Raw genomic sequence first — 20519 nt, 5'->3', positions numbered from 1 at the left:
TTTGCTCGTGTTAGAGAGAAAATGGGTTTCAAAAGTTCTCTGGCCCTGGTGTTTCTTCTGACAAGCTATGTTGTATCAGCTAGTGACTTCAAGGGTTTCAAGGTGGTGGAGTCATGCGTTGACCCCAACAGTTTCAATGGTGGACCTGTCGCACAAGTGGAGGGTCACAGTGCCTCAGCATGTGCTATTTTATGCCGCAATGAGACACGGTGTCGTTCCTTCACGTTTCGACGTTCCTCTTCAACATGTTTCCTCCATGGCAAATACATCACTGACTGGCCATGTGGACAATCTAATGACGTCCACTACAACGACGTGAGTAGCGTGGGTTTATTTTCAAATAAGGTTGGAAACTATAAGAGAGAGAGTGTCATTTCGTATGACATGATTTTAAACTAAAAAAACATACCAGGAGATAGTCCTATTACCTTTAGGAGTGTAGAGAACCTGATGGTGAAAATGATTTTGATGCACGAAGTTTATAAACCACTGGCATAAAGTTGTGAGAAAGTGTTCTTGATATTGTTGATACCTATCAGGAAAAGACAAATTCACATGATGGCGGAGGGGTGTTTTAGAGATGTCTTTCATATTTGTCGATCAGTGGGACATCGATGACAGAGATGCTAGATCCAGTTTTGTATTTTGAAGTGAGTGAGTGAATGAGTGGGCTTAACGCCGCTTTGAACTATAGTTAAGTTATATCGACGCATGTCAGCTTTATGTGGGAGGTGTAAGATGACTGACCCTTGATGACATCATCGAGCATGGGTATGGAACTGACAGACAATTTATCATAACCACTGCGAATCAGTGATTCAAACACAAGATCATAAATTTCTGGCACACGCAAGGGAAGCAAATATGTGGCGCATTAAACTACTATGCCACTCGTGACCTGGTGTGTTTGGGAGCATAAATAGAATATTACAAATTGGTTTTGAAACCATCATACCTCTCGAATCTTCTTGTATGATACGTTTTGCGTGACGAGAGTTGTGTACATTTCAATGTTCCCTGCATAAAATGTTCCCTGGCACAAAAAAAAGTCGAGTTAAAGCGCTACGATCGTCATGATAAAGATCCGAGTTTGATTCTCAGACATGTAAGATGCTTCGAGCGATCCTGTGCAGATTTGAACCCCTTAGTCATGCCAGGATCCGCTGATCACGGTTTTGCCCTGCTTTTAACCTTTGGTTTGTCCTCATCATGCCACAGAGACAAATGTCTACCACCTGCGTCGTGCCGGGCTTTCTTTCAAGACATAACTGAAAAAGGCTGCGATAAATGTGTTTCAAGCATTAGTTATGTAGCTAAATGTCCTTAGGGATGACATGTGGTCGTGTGCACGGGGCACAGATAGGAACTCAGAAATCAAACCAAGGAAATAACATGTCAAATGATGAAGGAAATCTACATTGTTGGAAGGTAAAGGTTTTCAACATACATGTACAATGACAATACTACTGCAAAAGTGGTACAACTATGTCATAGCTTCATAATGATGCTATTGCAATACTGTTTCAATGATATAATGATTCTAATAGTCCGATTAAAATAATAATCTATTGGTGATAGAACAAATCGGAGATAAAATAGATGTACATTGGCGAAAGACAGCATCTCATCGATCTTTATATCTTTAGGTGAGAATTTTTTTTAGAAGATGTGTTATCAGTGAAGACAGATTTGACATTGATTCCAACACTTTTACTTACCGGTACAGACGTTCGTACATTTATCAAGCAAGTGACAAGCGATGAAGGCCGAAAACGAGCTGATACGCTGTTCAGTTGCGTTATGTCGTTTGCCGATATTTGTCGTCCAGAGTTACATAGGACTAACTTCAATTAACTGCTAATTACAATGCGACAGAGCTATGGAACTCACTGTCACGCTTCAAACGTTTGTGCTATGAGGCAATGTTTTTTTTAAACCAACAGTTATTTTTGTAAAACGTGTTTGTTTACAAATTGCATATTATTTATTATTTGTAAACCACGGTAAAACATTTCACGTTCAAATAAAATTGTTAGATACGATAATAAACTTCTATAGGTTAAAACAAATAATAACAAATGTGTGGATCGCACATAACTTTTAATTCATATATGTCAGTCATTCTTTTATTTGCCAGTAAAAATATGTTTCACGATTCCCGCGTCATATGAAGTAAACTCTGTTATTCATGAAATGAACACAAGCCCTTTCCGCTGTCTCCAGAGTACGTGGGACAACAGGGGGGTCAAACAGAGGACGGTTGATAACTGACATTATATTATTTCTTGTAAAGCGTCAAGTTTAATGTGTGCCTGTTACTCAACAATCATGGATTATACTTGTATTGAAAATCTTAAGATTTCTTTTGTCTCCATATATGCCTTTCCCCTTGACTTTTAGTCGGATAACAGCTAACCCGTTACGGTCTTCCTTACTGCATATAGACTTCTGCTTACTGACAATGTGCTTGACTTGACTGCGCATGTTGGCATACATGAGTTGTTTTTGTCTCCCTGTATAGTGAGTGAGTATGGTTAACACCGCTTTTAGCAATATCCCAGCAATATCACGGCATGAAACACCAGAAATGGACCCCCCTGCCTAGATTTCTTCATCATAATAGCGTCCCGTAACGAATTGCGTTCTTGCCGAGCCTTAATAAATACTGCAATATGTTCGTGGGCACTCGGGGCGCAATCAGAAAGGACACCACTTCACCCGCTGGACAATAATCCTTCGTTTTGGTGAATGGGAGTGAGGTGAAACAAAATAGCAGTGACAGCGACTAAAATGGTATAAAAACTAACGCATAGCTGATGGCACATACGTATTGCAGAATAAAGTTATTGTCTGGAAATACAGAGATGACATTACATCTTAATTTAATAAAACACTGCGTACATGTTTGTTATTGTAAATACTCAAATATTTTTCAAGTTCAAAATGTGTGTTTTATCCTTTATACAACACATATCGGGTACTACTGTTGAGTGTTGACATCCAGTTTTGACGAAATTCATCTACAAGACACGTTTTAAATACCCCCAATGAAGGCTATTTTGTCCCTTACAGACTGGTTTAACCAAACAAATCCCAAACCATGCGAAAATAAAATGTTACGAACAGATGCTACCCAAGTATTATGACCAATGTTGTCGAAATACATCAACATGTTACATATACTTTTCTTGGGATACGCCCTTTATGCATTCTGGTTAATTTTAACCAGTACTTTATAATGCGGACCTGCGCATTGTTATAAAGCGGGTAGCGACAACATTCACCACAGACAACGGCATTTGGCGTTTGTTTTCCCACCTTTAAAAAACTTTTACATGCCAAAAGATGAACTCATTCTAATTACTCATACCACTGGTAACCCCATACATCTGACCCATATAAAAGTATTGCCTGTGTATCAAATATTTTAAAATATAGATCAATCATTCCTATTTCATTCAAATTTATATTTAATTCCATCATAGCCCGTTTTCTACGATTTGCTAGATCAGCAATACACTTTGTCATCTTGAAGGTTGAAGAAAATATTACACCTAAGTACCTATAACTGTTAGCTAGGGCGGGGCAGAGGGGTGTCTTTGTATGCCCATTTCTTTTTGGCGGATAGGGTGCCTCCCTTTTGAAAACAACTACGTTTGAATTTTGTATGTTAACAGTTAATCCCCATGTATATGAAAAAAACAAGGATGTTAAGCCGAGTCTGTCAACCCGCAATAGATTCTGAGACAAGGATGACGTTATCTGCAAATAACAGTTATTTTACTTTTTCGACTTGATAAGCTTTACGTTTTTTTACTTGATAAGCTTGTTTTGTCTGCCTACAAATGCTCCTGATTTATTTATTCCAACATAATAAAGTCGCCTATTTTGAGCAGATTTGCTTTTCCGAAAATGTCTTAAAATCGTGCGAGTTCGATACTTTGCTCGCTTACAGTGAATATAAAAAGAGCAAATAGAAGGGCATGTGAATTTACGCTTTCTCATACATTCGGTTGTGTTTAAAAGAACCTGGACAAATGATTCGAGAGCGCGAACAATGCTTATATCCACGAGCTGTGTTGCTGCTAACAAAGATGATTGGGAGGTAAAGTGGATATTTTTATTGTATACATTAGCTAGAGTTGGATTCAAGGTGTATTTGTAATTATCACCACATATATCTGAATGTTGCAGATTATACATTTTCAGTGGCTTTTCTTGGTGTATGAGAGACATTTCTAATGGCATACTCCAGGGATAAAATAATCGTTTACACTTGAACCCTGTTCAGACATAAAGGTAAATTCTCCGTCGGCGTCCCCAGACACTCGACCGTTGAAAATATGTATTTTCAAAGTATAACACAAATTAAGTAATATTCTTCCAAATCTATTGGTAACATTGTCACTTGACTTGCGGTTTTTAAGTGGTACCGGCTCCTCTTGAAGACAAACGTCACCGGTAAAGTCAGATAAATTCACAGGCGGGTTGTTACTTTGTCCAACTCTGGCGTTCAGATCACCGGTGATAATCACGTAACAGTCAGCTGAGTATCTGGGTTCTCAACCAGCCAGTGTTCAAGGAGTTCAGACCAATAAACGCGCCCCATTTTTATTCTGGAAACCCAATAGTCCAGAAACTCTACGGTCTTTGCCCAGTCTCGGTCAAAGGTATTTACAAAATTAAACATGCTGTTTTCATGGGAACATGCTAAGGAAGAAAAAAATAAATAATATTGTTCAAAAACTCAATTACACTATGTTACGAAGAGTGGCCCGTTGGCTAAAACATGTTCCTTTACTTAAAACTCATGTTTTTGTTTCGCAAATACATAAGTGTATTTCTTTCACGTATCATGATACGAAATTTAACTCATTTTAACTTAAGTCAACGATTTTTTAGCGATATTGAAATATTTCGCCCATAGGCGAGAAAAAGGTTTTGGGCCACGGGCGAAAATGTGCTCCTTTGCTCAAAACTCATGTTTTGGTTTCGCAAATATATACAGGTGTTCTTACAAGTTTCATGATACATAATGTAACTCATTTTAACTTAATTCATTTATTTTATAGCGATATTGAAATACTTCGCCCTTGGGAGAGAAAAGGTTTGGCCCATGGGTGAGAATATTTTTCTTACCTCAAAACTTATGTTTTTGGTTTGCAAATATATACAGGTGTTCTTACAAGTTTCATGACACATAATGTAACTCATATTAACTTAATTCAACTATTTTATAGCTTTATTGAAATAGTTGGCCCATAGGGGAGAATATTTTCCTTTGCTCAACAGTATTGGTGTCACAAATACATGACACAGGTGTGTCTACAAGCATGACACATGATTCAACGAATTTGTGGCGTTATTAAAATATTTCGCCCATGTTTTCGTCAGTCTCGTTAAAGCATTAACTAATTGTGTTCAAAGTATATTGTATCATGTGAAATATACTTTATATTATATAATTACATTACTATTTTAAAAGGGCATTTGGTTGGGGGTTTTCTTTAAAGAAGTTTTACAAATTCCACCTTTTTTACATATTGTAACGATTTATACCTTTTCCACTTGATGTATAGTATGTTGACCCCTCTGGTGGTACGTACATACCTATCAAGAAAATATCCTTTTTGCTTTGCAGTACCCGTTTAGATAACCTAAGAGCAACAGTATTGTAAATACCAAGTATTACCTGTGTGCACAATGCATCTAGTGACTTTTTGACAAAAACATACATACCGCCTGACAGTCGTCCATGACGGGTAGTTCCATGTGCCTTTGCTAAAAAAGGGGTACGCTCTGATAAATATGGAATTGATAATAACTTATCACTGAACTTATTCAGTAAATACACAATGTTAAACTCTGATAAATATTGCAGAAAATCACAATCCTCGTGTTAAGATGATATAACGTATATATTCCAGAATAAAACTTTAAAGTAATGTGTAAGTATGTGTATATACTCATCTGCTAAGGAATTGTTAAGATTTGGTGCGGGAGGTTGCTCTGGGCCAGGACCACACTCCTATTCAGGGGCGTCACCGTTAATGCTAAGTGCAGGTTGTGACGTCTCCTCCTCGTTGGTGCTTGGGGTCGGCTGTCTACCGTCAGTATTCACCTTTGGCCTAGATCTAGTGTTTTCCTTCTATCATCTGCATGCATTGTTTTGTCTGAAGGCGGTCGTTCTTGAAAAATGCAAATAAACCACGACTTCGCATTTCTGCAATAGTCTGTCTTTGATTATGTGTTAGATGCGAATGTTGTCTTGACGAAATGATTGGCGGCTACGAAGTGCCTAAATCTTGTCATCAGAAAATTCAAACTTGACAAGAATGGGGCGGGGATTACTTTCACTCACAGTTTTCTTCGATCCTAATCGGTGTGCTCTCAATATATCCCGATTTTGCCATAATTTATTCGACACATGTGTGTTGAGGAGGGTGATTACGGTATCTTTACAATCTTCATGACTTTTACTCTCTGGCTCTGGAACACCGTGGAACACTGCGTTGTCCCTCCGTCAAAATGCTTCTGGTCTCGCTAAGTTAGTCGATTGTTCCTCTAGACGCTGTTCGAGTTTATTCATCTGATGCCGTAATGCATCAACATCGCCGTATATAATATCCTGATCGTGTCTAACGTTCTCTATATCTTTCTTGATAAAGTCTACAGTCATCTCCAAAGAAGAACATTCCCTATGAACCTCAGTTAGTTGCTCTTTCATGCCATCGATGTCTTTAGAGAGAGCCGCTTGAAAATCGCGCAATTCATCAACTATCGCTGATTTAACCGCATTTATGTCTTTCATTCCAAATGGACTGGGATTTAATTCAACGTCGTTGGAATATTCAGTTTGCTTCCTAATAATACTTGTATGAGATCGAACATCTTGACACATTAGGCCAAGTCCCGAGGACGATGTCTGTCGCGAGTGAGTGAACACAGCTATGTGACCAGCACAAATGTAAACATCGCTGGCGCGGGGAACGTACTCCTCAAATCGTGTACAAGTGTTCAGAATTACATCTCAGTTGAAGATCAGTGTTGCAGACACTAGTAAATGTACAGTGAATACAATAGAGCACAATATGAGACGATATCATATCATCGTGGGGTGTAGTGAATGGCGTGTACCTGTCGGGTCCCGGTCCCGGATGAATGAGAGAAATATCCATGTCTGGCTCTATATGTAGTTAGATCCACCATATTTTGTTCGTAAAGGTACCACAAAGTCTTTATGCATTACCCAGTCTATTTTCTGGATCGTTGATTACCTCTGTTCTCAATAATTTAGCAAAATATGTGGGTGTTGTAGACGGTGCTGTAAACTCAATCCATATCCAGGCGAGCTACAGTGACGTGGCACTATTTTCTCTGCAGACTATAATTGGAAAAATGAGCCCTTGTTCTTTTTGTGATTACAGGCGAGATCTCAAACACAGAATCCTGGGTCCACTTGCACAAAGCGATCTTAGCGCTAAGATGATCGTAACTCCCATACTTTAACATAGGCTTACAATAGTCGTAGCGCTAAGATCGCTTTGTGCAAGTGGGCCCAGCTGTCTACAGTTAACTCCTTAATTGAGGTTATGGCAGGACATATTGTATCATGTCAGAGACGGGTTTCAGCAGACATGAACACAATTGCAACGGTATTATCCACCTCTATTGATGTCCTTCATTCTAATATAACACATATTAATTACGTTCTAGTACTTTGTCTGCCAAATTGTCCAGGGGCTAATCAACTAGTGATTTTGAAATTGATTGAAAATAATACAACACAGATACTTAATGCGACTCATTAACAGAACACCACTTTGTGCGTGATATAATCTTTGTTAGCAGCCAGTAAATTTCTAAACATGAAAAGAATATTTTAGTGAAAATCAATTTGAGTAAAAACAGTTCTTATGTCCTAGATGGCTTTATATAACGATTTATCTACCTTTATAGTGACATTGCAGAGGAGGATATGAATTCAATCCGACAAACTGGGATATAATTAATGGTAATCTATACTCAATAATATCTACTTTTCCGCGTACCTGCTTATTCCATTACACCTCATGAATGCAGACATGAATGTTATTATATTGTACTGATCCACTCTTTATGGATTGGTGGACACTTAAAAGGGCATTAATACCTAATACATTTCGGCGTTTTTACTTCCATTTAAAGAATATGGCTAAAGGATCTCTTCGCTGAGTAGACGCTCCGCAAATTCGTAAACATATGCAGTGGATTTGTTAACATGGACAGTCTTCACTCATGAACATGTATTTGTTCCAGAGGCGCATTTTATACACTCTGTCTCGTTTGATATGTCATACAAAAGCGTCTACATAATGAATTTCTCAACAATCTTTATAAGTGTGTATTTTATTAATGTTTCGTCATGCGAACCGTACATCTTATGCAATCTATTTCAACTAAATCTATAAAGTAGTATGGGTGTCAGGTATTGAAAGTCAGGGTCAGCCGGTCGCCTTTGTAATTCTCCATTGGTCCATGTGAACCGAACATTCTGTAGTTCTGATTATGGGTATATGCACATGCCATCAAGTAGTTCATTACATTTGTTGCACGCACCCGTGAAGATCCGGGTTAGAACGGGTCTTCAGCAACCCATGCTTTTCGTAAGAGGCGACTAACGGGATCGGGTGGTCAGGCTCGCTGACTTGGTTGATGCATCTCAATTGCGTGGATCGATGCTCATGATGTCAATCATTGGATTGTCTGGTCCAGATTCAATTATTTACAGACTGCCGTCATATAGCTGGAATATTGCTGGGTGCAGTGTTAAACAACAAATAAACAAACAAATAAACATTTGTTGTTTGCAGTGTACATTCTTTTTTTCTTCCCGATTGAGATCATTTGCCTTTCAGCATCCAACCCATTTTTGTGGGTTTCTCAAAAGTGGTAAACGTCTTCGTCCTGCACAGTTAGCGTTCCTCCCACATTAAGCTGACACGTTTTATATAAATGAAGGTCTGTTCGTGTGGCGTTAACCAACTTTATATGAAAGGTTTAACAGTTAATTTAAACGTATCTCTCTTTGTTCAAGGTATACAACCCTTGTCATCATGGTGGCGATTATAACGCGGGCAAAGATGTCTGTCAGTGCTATAACGGTTACCTTGGTAACAGATGTGAGAGGTTAATGACAGGTAAGCATTGAGACGTATGCCGTGAGCCGATCATTTGATATCAGGAGTGTGTATTTGTGTGTGTTTGTGTGTGTTTGTGTGTGTGTGTGTGTGTGTGTGTGTGTGTGTGTGTGTGTGTGTGTGTGTGTGTGTGTGTGTGTGTGTGTGTGTGTGTGTGTATCTGTGTGTATGGGTGCGTGCGTGCGTGCGTGCGTGTGTGTGTGTGTTGGGGGAGGGGGGTCCCCCTTAACCTAAACACATGGCATGTGAACGATTTTGAGGGCGGTTGTTGTTATTTTCTTGAAAATCAGGATGTTTTATAAGAATTACACGCAGCAATGTCTAGATTGTCCGGAGTTTAACGTAATAGTTTCCTTTCCTTGCCTAATCTGGGTCGCTATGTTTGCTGGAGACAAAAGCCTACATTCCTTGTCATATATAAAGAGATAACAAACAGAGGGATCATTAATGATCAGTAATGTTTATTCCCTGAAAATAACATGTTTGTACAAGAGCTTTTACGCTGAAGAGGTTGAGTCGATGTAAGGCACATGTACCCATGTGGCAAATCTATCAAACCAGTGTTCAGCGTGACTAACACACCGTCCCCGTTTGTATGCCTTGTGCCAATTTCGGCGTGAGATGACTTGTTCAATAATGGGGTCATGCCCCTCGATTGGTGAAACATTCGTGTAAACGGCATGCCGTTGTCCGAATCAATATCCAAGTAAGAATATAAGGGAATCGTTTCCACACATCTTGCTGCCTGAACCAGTTCAGCTAACATAGCGGGTGGCGTATGGTGTATGCATATACCTCGCCTGATGATGTCCCATGTGCACCATGGAGGAAAGATGTGGACTTAAGGCCAATGCCCTCTGCTGATGTTGAGGTAGTCACTTACGATACATGGTGTGCATGAGCATAACTATTGGCGCCAGTATATCGTCTCTGTAGTACTGTCCAGTGACCCTTCCATGGACAATATGCAGTGGCGTCCTGGTCGTTATAGTGATCCCGCCCCATATCATTACAGACACACACCCAAATTTTGTCATGCAGCCTTACGTTGACGTTCGAACGGCGTTCGATACGATTCCTCCAGACATGTCAACTCCCATCCAGAAAGTCCAGAGTGACTCATCTGGCTATTCACCCAGCTCCAACGTTCTAAACACCATTGATGTCTGACTACAATCTGTCGATTTGTTAACGGTGGTGCACCATGCGGTCGCCGAGCATTTCTTATCCTCTGGTCAGTATCTGGAAACCTGAACTGGCGCAAGTGAACAACGATTTGATTGGCTGTTTGGGCTCGTTTGCTTGAAGACTGGTTTCTGATTAATCGACCCTGGACTTTTCGCGTCCGCAGAAACCCCTTACAAAGTCTGTAAATCACAGACTGAAATATGTTGGCTACATGCCGCTGAGTTCTACCAGTTTGAAGCATGCCAACAGCCTTCATGTGTTCCTCATGTTGTAGACAGCGCATTCCAAATCTGATCTCAAATACTGCATATAAGCAAGAATAGAGGGCTTAGTATTACTGTGGGTAATGAATAAGAATGGCATAAAGCGATTGGACGACCTCTCACTTGTGTGTCAAAATCAGGAATAACCAACCAATCACCTGCACAGGGGAACTGCACGGTCCACTTGTAATGTTTCGTGTGTGTTGAGGACGTCAGGTTTTGGTTTGGATCTCTCAGAGTCATTTTTCAAAGCTTATCCTTCTTCTGAAGACCGATCTTCTCATTTATATTTCTTGATACCCCAGACAGGATAACAACGAGTACCATCCTTTAACGTCTTTTGGTATGACGCGGTCGGGGATCGAACCCCGGACCTTCCGCTCTCCGGGCGGACGCTCTACCACTAGACCACGGAGGCGGTCGCATAATCATAAATATGAAACAGATGAGGCGGTCACCCTTATCTCCTTTGATTCTAGTTCAGGTGGGGATTCGGGTAAATAGATCTTGCTTTTTGACCATTATTGAACGATATCAGATCTTCTATATACCTGTAGCTTAAGTTAAACGTCATGGCCACATTGCCTTGTTTTTTACTTTGGTAATCCGAGCAGAAATTCCGATTCAAATGAATAAAGAAACTGATCTCCAAGAAGTGGAGCACACATGGTGTCCATGCCGCAATGTCTTACCCCCAAAGTTACATAGATGTTGTCAATGAGGAAGTCCAGCGTTTCACATCTCAGTGAACTTCAGACGACATTCGCTGTCATTATTGATAAATTGTCCTGCGCTACTGAACATAGCTATGGAACTAAATCTATGGGCATTAGCGATTCCGTGGCATACGAATGGCGAACCATGCACACCCGTGAAGACCCGGGTCAGAATTATCTCTTCAGCAATCTACGCTTGCCATAACAGGCGACTATGTTTGTCGTAAGAGGCGACTAACGGCATCAGGTGGTCAGGCTCAGTGACTTGATTGATAAATGTTATCGTATCCCAATTGCGTAGTATAGATCGATGCTCATGATATCAATCACTGGTTTTTCTGGCCCAGGCTCAAATATTTACAGACCGCCGTATTATAGCTAGAATATTGCTGAATGCGGCGTTAAGCAACAAACAAGCAAACAACATTAAATAAGCAGTCTATGAAGTTATTATACGTAATTTGTACAGAGTTTGGGCTCAATAAACGCAAAACCTTTCTTAAGTGTACCGCTCGAATATAATTACACTCACATCCATGTTAAGGCCATTAGAGATTAACTAAATACATTACATCTCCTTGTTGGCACTCAGGGGCAAAATATATATCATGCTATACCATACCAAGTCCTCAGAATCGGCGAATGGGGATCGGGTGGTTAAATGATATGACCTATTATCAACATCCATACCTGCATGCTATATTTCTCGTGAATTTACTGTTTTGTGTCCTACTATTTCAGACTGTTCAGACGGCGTCAGTTATTACAGCGGCAAGCACGATAAATACTTAATGCAGCCAAGCCTAGCTCCTCGGCCATTTACTGTGAATTGCGAAATGCATTTTGGTGGGAGAACCATGTTTCTTAGACAGAAGGCTGGCAATGAAAACTTCAACCGTTCATGGAAGGACTACAAGCAAGGTTTTGGGGACGTTACGGGGGATCATTGGCTTGGCAATGACTACATCCACTATATCTCCAGCAGCAGGAAACATTCACTCTTGGTTGAGATCGTCACTAATTCGGGCTATTACCAGTATTACATGGAGGACTTTAGGGTCGGAGATGAATCTAGTAAGTATCATCTGTCATTCGGCCATCATTTTACACACAACCAAGCTGCAGTTATGTTAGAAGACTGCCTTGGACCGTTGTACGGTTCATCATTCAGCACCCCGGACCAGGACAATGACAACAGTGCCCGGAACTGTGCTCAGGACTTTCAGTCAGGCTGGTGGTTCAAGGACTGCTCCACTTGCAATCCCACAGGCGTGTATGAGGCATCCCCAGTCGGTGGACAGGCTGGCGGCGCTGACAGTGACCTACATTGGACTCCTGGGAAGGGATTGGGAACGCAGTCCCCGAGGACGATGCTCTTGTACCTTGTCTACGACAACCCAGACACGTGGGGATAAGGCTACGCGGATCCATACAGTTTGCATATTGGTTTTTCGATTCATACCTCAATGACCCGAAAAAAATACACAGTCAATGCTTATAATTAAATTCGACAACGTAAAACATGTTTTATCTACACTAGTTTAACCAAAAAACAGTTGTATATATCAAAATAGACAAAAATGATGAGATAGATAAACATTTTCCAGGTGTAGGAATAAATACTGTGGCGTGACATGAATCAGGCGATCGTTTAATTTATGCACATAACTTGACATGCCTACACAGTCAGTATGTGTCCTGTGTATGACGATACACTTGAGCAGAAAGGGAATTCCCTCGACTGTAATATTGGGATTCCCCGACATTCCGCAGTAATAAAAGTAGTGCGCCTCGGTGGGCGTGGCTTAATTTTTAACATTCATCGGGAATCAGAATACAGGAATGAAAACAACGAAAATTTTAATTATTTAAAGTTGTTGTTTTTATTTAAGTCACATATTTCTAATGTTCACATTTGTAGTGTTCATAATGGCTAAACATGGTATGGGTGGCCCATAGTCTAAATCACCGTAACACCTTACACAGAATTACATTCTTTAGCTGATCATGGTTTGTCATCACCAAAGAAGATGACCTTTGTCTCTTTGGAGTTCCAGGTTGTAGCAAACCTTCATTAACTAATATGTGTTCATTAAAATATGTTACGACCCGTGAAGATCCGGATTAAGAATAGGTCTTCAGCAGGTTTGTGGAACCATTTTGGCACCTTGGGTCCAAGAACCACTAACCATGTAGAGGGGTGGCATGCATGAATAAAAAAAGACAACCAACCACCCCAACAGCTTCCGATTCATCAGTTTAATTTAATCAGAACAAACACTGAAGTGACAACAGGCCAACTTCAATCGGGTGGTAAAAAAACGATCCAAAAAGAAGCAGTACAGCCAACTTGAACACGAACTTGGTCGTCTGAAAATGTGCCTGGTTTCTGGAACAAAATCTGTAATGGAATATGGAGATTCTGTCTCACAATTTGTTAGAATGTAAATTGTTGTAGATTGTATTGTAACTGTGTATTAATGCTGTCAATTTCATTTCTTTAAAATTGTATTTACAAAATAATTGTTGTTTGTTGAATATGTGTAATATGACTTAATATGTGTGAAATATATTATAAGTATAAATGTGGTCAGGGCTCCTTCTCCAATGAACCAGAACCAGCCGTTACGATAATCTCCCATTTTAATCCTTCTTTTATTGATATAGATCAGCGAAATTACCCTAAACAATAGCTGCCGGGTGTGAACACCCCCTTTAGCATCCCATGCTTGTCGTAAGAGGCGACTAACGGGATCGGGTGGTCAGACTCGCTGACTTGGTTGATGCACGTCATCGTATTCTAATTGGGTGTATCGATGCTCAAGGCATCAATCACTGGATTGTCTGGTCCAGACTCGATTATCTACAGACCGTTATCATACAGTGTTCGAATATTGCTGAGTGCGGTGATAAGGAACAAACAAACAAAACAAGCTTAATTTTAAATGAAGCAATTTATGATACGTTTAGTGTCGGTAACGTTTAAATGGTATCAAAATCAAATCTTCAGTAGTGTCCTTTAGATCTAGTGTCTTTTTTTGTATGTAGATATTTTGATACATATTTTCTTTTTTTCATTTTTTTGTGCTAATCAATATTTTAGTGGATGATAAAGTCTTATCTTATCATTTTATCTTAACGTGATATCAAATAAGGGTATATCCCTATAATTTCTCCCAAAACATCTGGGTTTTTTATCCGAATCCTGAATTCTATCAACGTATGAGCTCGAATCACGGGCCATATTTGATTTAATAGGAGGTTAATGATACCCCAAATCTACATTTATGTTAATGATCCCTTAGTTTAGCGATTGTATCATTAAACGTTTGATGCAACCGAATATTTGGACACGTTAGTTAATGGAGGTGTAATGACACGCGTTGTATCATTAAAGTTTCATACAACAGGGACCCGGACTTCTCCATTATACTGACACTCTGTTGCATAACTGAAATAATGGCACAGTTGCACTAGACCAACTCGCTCACTCGTTGATCAAAGCTGCATCATGTAATGAAGGTGTTTGTATGTCCTTGGATATACTGATAAATTGTCTTCAAAAAGACTTCTTAAAAGTCTTCAAATCCAAGCACGAGTAAGAAACCAAAGTGTTAAAAGTGTTAAAAAACGTTATGAGGGTAAATGCATTACTGTGTTTGTTGCTGGATTTGGATGTAGATGTTATACTTTTTTAATAATTAATTTTACCCAAAAAGGGATCATTTTCATGATCTCCGAGTCTCTAGGTGAACATATTTGATAACAATTAACTGGGTTGCTGACCCTGAATAACTGGGCTCATATCATACCTGATGCGTACCATCAACTCATCAAAGACCCCCAATCAATGATAATCCTTTTGTTTATACTGCTGGCTTCACCTGTTGATGTTTATACTATATCACCCCTGTGGTATACACAACAGGCTTCTCCCCTCTAATGTAACTACATCCCAATCAACTCGACTGTATAAACACTGCCTTAAACTTGTATATATGCTTATTCATCTAAATGTGTTAAAGATATATAGATATAGATATATATGGGTGTGTGGAAGATTTTTGCTGATTATTTTTGTTCTATGTACTGTTTCTTGTACCTATAATAATTATTACCACTTTATCTTTGATTATGTAATTAACTGAATCATGCAAGTGTACTCCCAAAAAGTAGGAGATCATGAAAAATAAATGTTTTGATTAATCGTCAGAAGAAAAATCGTTGTCCATTTGTGCCAGGCACAGGAGTTCAAGTTTCGGACCAGACGTAGCTAATCCAAAAGTAAATAATCTCCATGGTCGGCGACCACGTGTTGTACCAGGTTAACAAATCAACACATGGTATTTAGAGCATAGAATCTGGGGGAATCGCCGAAACCCACGAGCACGGGTATGGTGCTGACAAACCTAGAAACATAATCGGGGCGAACCGGGATTCGAACCCACAATCATAGGTTTCTAGCGTGTCCAAGGGATGCAACTCTGCACAGCACAGCGCCTAAGACGACTGGGAAACACGTGACCCATGAGGGTTCCATTGGGTGTAATCATTAAAATGGATCAATGGAAATCAGTAAGTGTTCGCGACACTGACAGATCCGTGAAGATCCGGGGTAGAATAGGTCTTCAGCAGCCCATGCTTGTAATAAAAGGCGACTATGCTTGTCGTAAGAGGTCACTAACGGGGTCGGGTGGTCAGGCTGACTGACTTGGTTGATGCATGTCATCGTATCCCAGTTGCGTTGATCGGTGCTCGTGATTTTAATCACTTGATTGTCTGTCCGTCATATACATCACCTCAATCAGGTGGTTGGCAATGAAAACTTCAACCGCCCGTGGAAGGACTAAAAAGAAGGCTTTGTGGAAATTGGGGAGGACCACCGGCTTTGTATGACTACATGTACATCCACAACAGTACATATCTCCAGAGGCAGGTGCTCACTCTTGGAACACATTAAAACTGGCATCAACCATTACCAGTAAAACATGCAGGATTTTGAGGTAAATGATGAATCGAGTAGGTATCGTCTGACGTTTGGACATCACTACCCAACTGACTTATGGACTTAAGATTGCCTTGGACGGTTGCAAGGCTCCACATTCAGCAACCCAGACCAGGACAATGACAACAGTGCCCGGAACTAGGCTCAGGACTTTTCATTAGGACTGTTCCAGCAGTAACCCCCACAGGTGTGTATGATCGTATTTCTTGTGAAAAAAACCGCTTTGAAACACGAGCTTGAGGTTTTGTAGCGTGGCATACATGCTTACTAGTGTGCGAGTGAGTGTGCAAGTTTAAACGTAATTTTTAGCGATAATCAAGCGATAGAGTGTGGTGAAAGAAGCAAAGATGAATCTTGACCTAAAGGATCAATGTGGAAGATGAATAGATACTGGTAGGGCGAACTGTCGCCTGATTTGCTGAATTCCAAACAGGTCATGGTAGGTGTTCTTGAGAGGGTCTTTAGTCGAAACTTTTGGCATGTTAAGGAAGGAATTGTTGGAAAAGGTTATGGGGATGCATTGTTACAACCCTTAATGTAAAAAATACTCTAGACTTAATGTAAAAGTTTTTTCATAAAGGGTTGCGGGTTCACCCTTGTTAGAACTCTGAATGTAAAAAATACTCTTAATGTAAAAAAAAATACATTGAGGGTTGAAGTGATAGATAATATTTTTTTACATTAAGGGTTATCGCTATGAAATAAAACTTATCGCACTTTCATGACACTTCGTAGATTTAATTGATCGTTACTTTGTTTAGATGTGCAAATGACTAACCATTTTTAGATTCCCTCTCTACCACGACCACGTGGTTGTTATATTGAGGCTCCATAAAAGGGTTTATGACCCCTAACCCTTTCAACCGATTTTTATCAAACGTACTGTTTTACAAAGGTTATTTTTCGATACCCTGCAAGGTAACCTCGTTACTATCCTAATACCGAAACGACGGAAAGGAGGACTCAGCTCAAGCAGATCAGACCAAGTTGTAGATGATGGTAGATTGTTAGAATGGCCCATTAACAGAGTTTTAGGCATAAAATAACGGACATTTTGTTGCAGTATTTCGGTTATGACAGTTAAGCATACACCAAAATCACATGCTATTACAAACGACAGGAATTCCAATGCAATGACCGTGCCGAACCAAATATAGCCTCTTAAAGTTTATATTTTTCGGATATGAAGTCTATATCTTTTCTATAGCAGTTTAGCATATCCTGTAGTTAGACCATTGTTGAATGAAAATAGCGATAAAATGACATTAGGCATACGGCCTGTAGCGTATTTCATGTCAGGAACCGACCATTCGATCTTCTGGCATGGGGGAGCTGACATAAGCTCAACACGGAACTTCATACCAGGTGAGCTGTAAATGCTATCGCTCGACATATCTTATGAATAAATCGTATTGTATTTTGAATAGATTTCGCATGACGGATGACGGACGCCGTACAAAGACGGATGGGAATACGGACATGTTGCATGTATGGCTAAAAATGGCGCTAACTAGAACTATCCTGTGGGGAATTAATTAAGGCATGCTGTACAGTTTCCGTAGCTACACCTACGTAATATCTGAAAGAAATCGATGTAGTAGTTTAGAAGTTATCCAGACAAATTGAAACGAAGTAATAAAAGGAAACAACTGCACCCAAATGAAAAGAACAAACAATTGCAATGTGCCGAACAACATGCTGAAGTGGCCACGTGTACAAAGTTTAATTGAAATCAGTCAATTATGTTCTGCGGACAGACCGACAGACGGGCTGAGACGCTGATTTCATTATACCCCCTAACTTCATTGCGGGGGTACAATGAACTAAAAATCTAATGAAATGATGTTCACGAGGGTTTTCAAAGGAATTCATAAATAGATATTTACTCATTTAGATGTTTTAGACCTGTAAATCACTAAATGGCGATTGTGAGACCATCTTGGATTTCTGAATGAGGTTATATTACTGTATGTTGTGCAGATCATCCACACCTAGTTTCATATAGAGCACTTATTAGTATGGTAAATAGTCCTAAATAGGGTTAACTATCTAAATTTCGACTAATCAGATGACTCCATTCCATTGGTATTGTAATAACATGTGCTTTGTGTGTCACTTTTAACGTAAATAAAGTCATATTGTATAGTGTCCCTAGATACACCTTTGTACCAATATTTAACAAAACGTCAGTTATGACCCATAAAGAAAACCTGTAAATAACGACCAGGTTGTTGTTGTTGAGAGGCTGTTGGAATATGAAAGGTTCCCTGGCTCTACTTGTTGTTGTTCGTTGGAAAACGCGCATAGTTGAAGGGAGAATATATTCTATTACGAATAATTAGTCCTCACTTTATTCAGTACTAGTAGGCCAGGGCCTTTTTGTACAAACGAAATACAATTTAGGGGCAAACAGTAAAAAATACAACACATTCCTTTGTATTTTCTTTTGAAAAAGCAGTTTTAACATAACTGCATACTATCAGAGTTGGAGTATTTGTCTTCTAACAGCATTGATGTAAAACATATTGATATAGGGTCTTGCGATGACAGTGGTGTATTAAACGTCAGAATATTTGGAAAGATGTCAAAAACTTTGCCTGAGATGGCTATAGCACAGAAAATTAACAAAAAGTGATATTCATTTTCGATATGGTGTGGCCAAACACAATCAGGTCTTCCGCAAATAGAAGTAGAAAAACAAAACATAAATAAATTACGGATGTAACTTAACACCAACACGACAATTTTGTTCCATTTCAGTAACCAATTCGTGCATAAAAAAACTGAAACAAAAAGGGACAAAGTATACACTCTTGTCTCACACCCATGAAGCAACAAATGTATACCAGATACTCTGTTGTTAGAACGAACACAAGCCTTTACATTACTGTACATGGATTGTAACATTTTAGCCAGTTTAGCACTCAAACCATGTTTGTACAATGGCTTCCATAGATGTCGCCAAGGTCAGCTGATTTATTATGTTTCTTGGCACTGATGCTTTCAAAAAGTTGGGATCTGGTGATTGGGGATTCTAATATGTCAATTATCAGTTCTTGCACATAACCTTGACATGTCACTATGTCCTCCACCCCACCAAGATTATTCTGAATACCCATTGGTTCAGAATGCAGCGACGAGAAATAGTCCCCCCAGTCTTGTATATCAATAGCGTTGGGTCGTTGGGGTCGTCCAGACCCACGCTTTATGATGTCCCAGAAACGTTTGGAGTCTACCGCTGCTGCATTTTATAGGTCACTCCTTATACATTGTGCAAACTGGTCCTTCTTGATTCCACACAGTTATCCGTATTCATTGCAAACTGTGTTATACTTAATTAGGTATAAGTTATCTTTAGTTTCTTCTGAACGCATTTAAATAATGGCACCGTTCATTTTTTTTACAGAGACATACATCATCATCGGGAAACATGTCACTCGATGCTAAACCATAATCTAACACACTACAACCTAAATGTCCAGTAGGGGGCACGGGTGGCCCAGTCGCCTAAGGCGCCGCGATTCGCTGTGCAGAGTTGCGTCCCTTGGGCATCCCAGAAACCTATGATTATGGGTGCGAATCCCGGTTCGTCCCGATTATGTTTCTAGGTTTGTCAGCACCATACACGTTCTCGTGGGTTTCACCGAAGTGGTAAACGTCTGAGGCCTGCATCACTTCGGGCTTTCCTCTAACATTAAGCTGGCACGCCGTGATATAACCCGAATACTGTTAAAAGCGGCGTTAAACTCAACTCACTCTCTCACTCACACACTAAATGCTAAATGTATGTACAGTCACCGATTTGATAGTCAGTTCCAAATCTTCCATTCACAATATGTATGTTCAGAATTGAACACATTTCCCAAAGAGTTTTTCCAAAGTTATTTAGTAATTTATCACATGACTATCTTTCCATCTCAAATTGTGTAAAAAAATCTACTAAGTAATTATTACTTCCAACATGGTGAATAACATAGTCCCGGGTCACACCGGTTCAGCTGTTCATGTACAATGGATCCGTGAAGATCCATTTTCAGCAACCCATTCTTGCCGTAAAAGGCGACTATGATTGTCGTAAGAGGCGACTAACGGAATCGGGTGGTCAGACTCGCTGACTTTGGTTGATGCATGTCATCATATCCCAAATGCGTGGATCGATCCTCGTTGT

The 20519-nt window shown here is 39.7% G+C and overlaps 1 protein-coding gene across 1 annotated transcript; it reads left to right on the top strand.

Annotated features, from left to right (window-relative positions):
- On the top strand, positions 1-13979 carry LOC139466097 (ficolin-2-like). The gene is made up of 3 exons (XM_071248112.1): positions 1-315; positions 9077-9179; positions 12088-13979. Exons 1-3 carry the CDS (start codon positions 22-24, stop codon positions 12759-12761), a joined length of 1071 nt encoding a protein of 356 aa, XP_071104213.1. The 5' UTR covers positions 1-21; the 3' UTR covers positions 12762-13979.
- Positions 13980-20519: the final 6540 nt, after the last annotated feature.

Source organism: Haliotis cracherodii, unplaced genomic scaffold (assembly GCF_022045235.1).
Source record: "Haliotis cracherodii isolate W230 unplaced genomic scaffold, xgHalCrac1.p SCAF_18, whole genome shotgun sequence".
Lineage (NCBI taxonomy): Eukaryota > Metazoa > Mollusca > Gastropoda > Lepetellida > Haliotidae > Haliotis > Haliotis cracherodii.
The sequence above is the reverse complement of the archived record's forward strand: the minus strand, read 5'-3'. Positions and strand labels throughout refer to the sequence as shown.

Excerpts from the sequence above, each read along its gene's own strand:
- LOC139466097 (XM_071248112.1), top strand. The coding sequence starts at position 22 with ATGGGTTTCAAAAGTTCTCTGGCCCTGGTGTTTCTTCTGACAAGCTAT. Across the intron at positions 316-9,076 it reads ATGACGTCCACTACAACGAC|GTATACAACCCTTGTCATCA; the intron begins GTGAGTAGCGTG and ends TCTTTGTTCAAG. Across the intron at positions 9,180-12,087 it reads ATGTGAGAGGTTAATGACAG|ACTGTTCAGACGGCGTCAGT; the intron begins GTAAGCATTGAG and ends CTACTATTTCAG.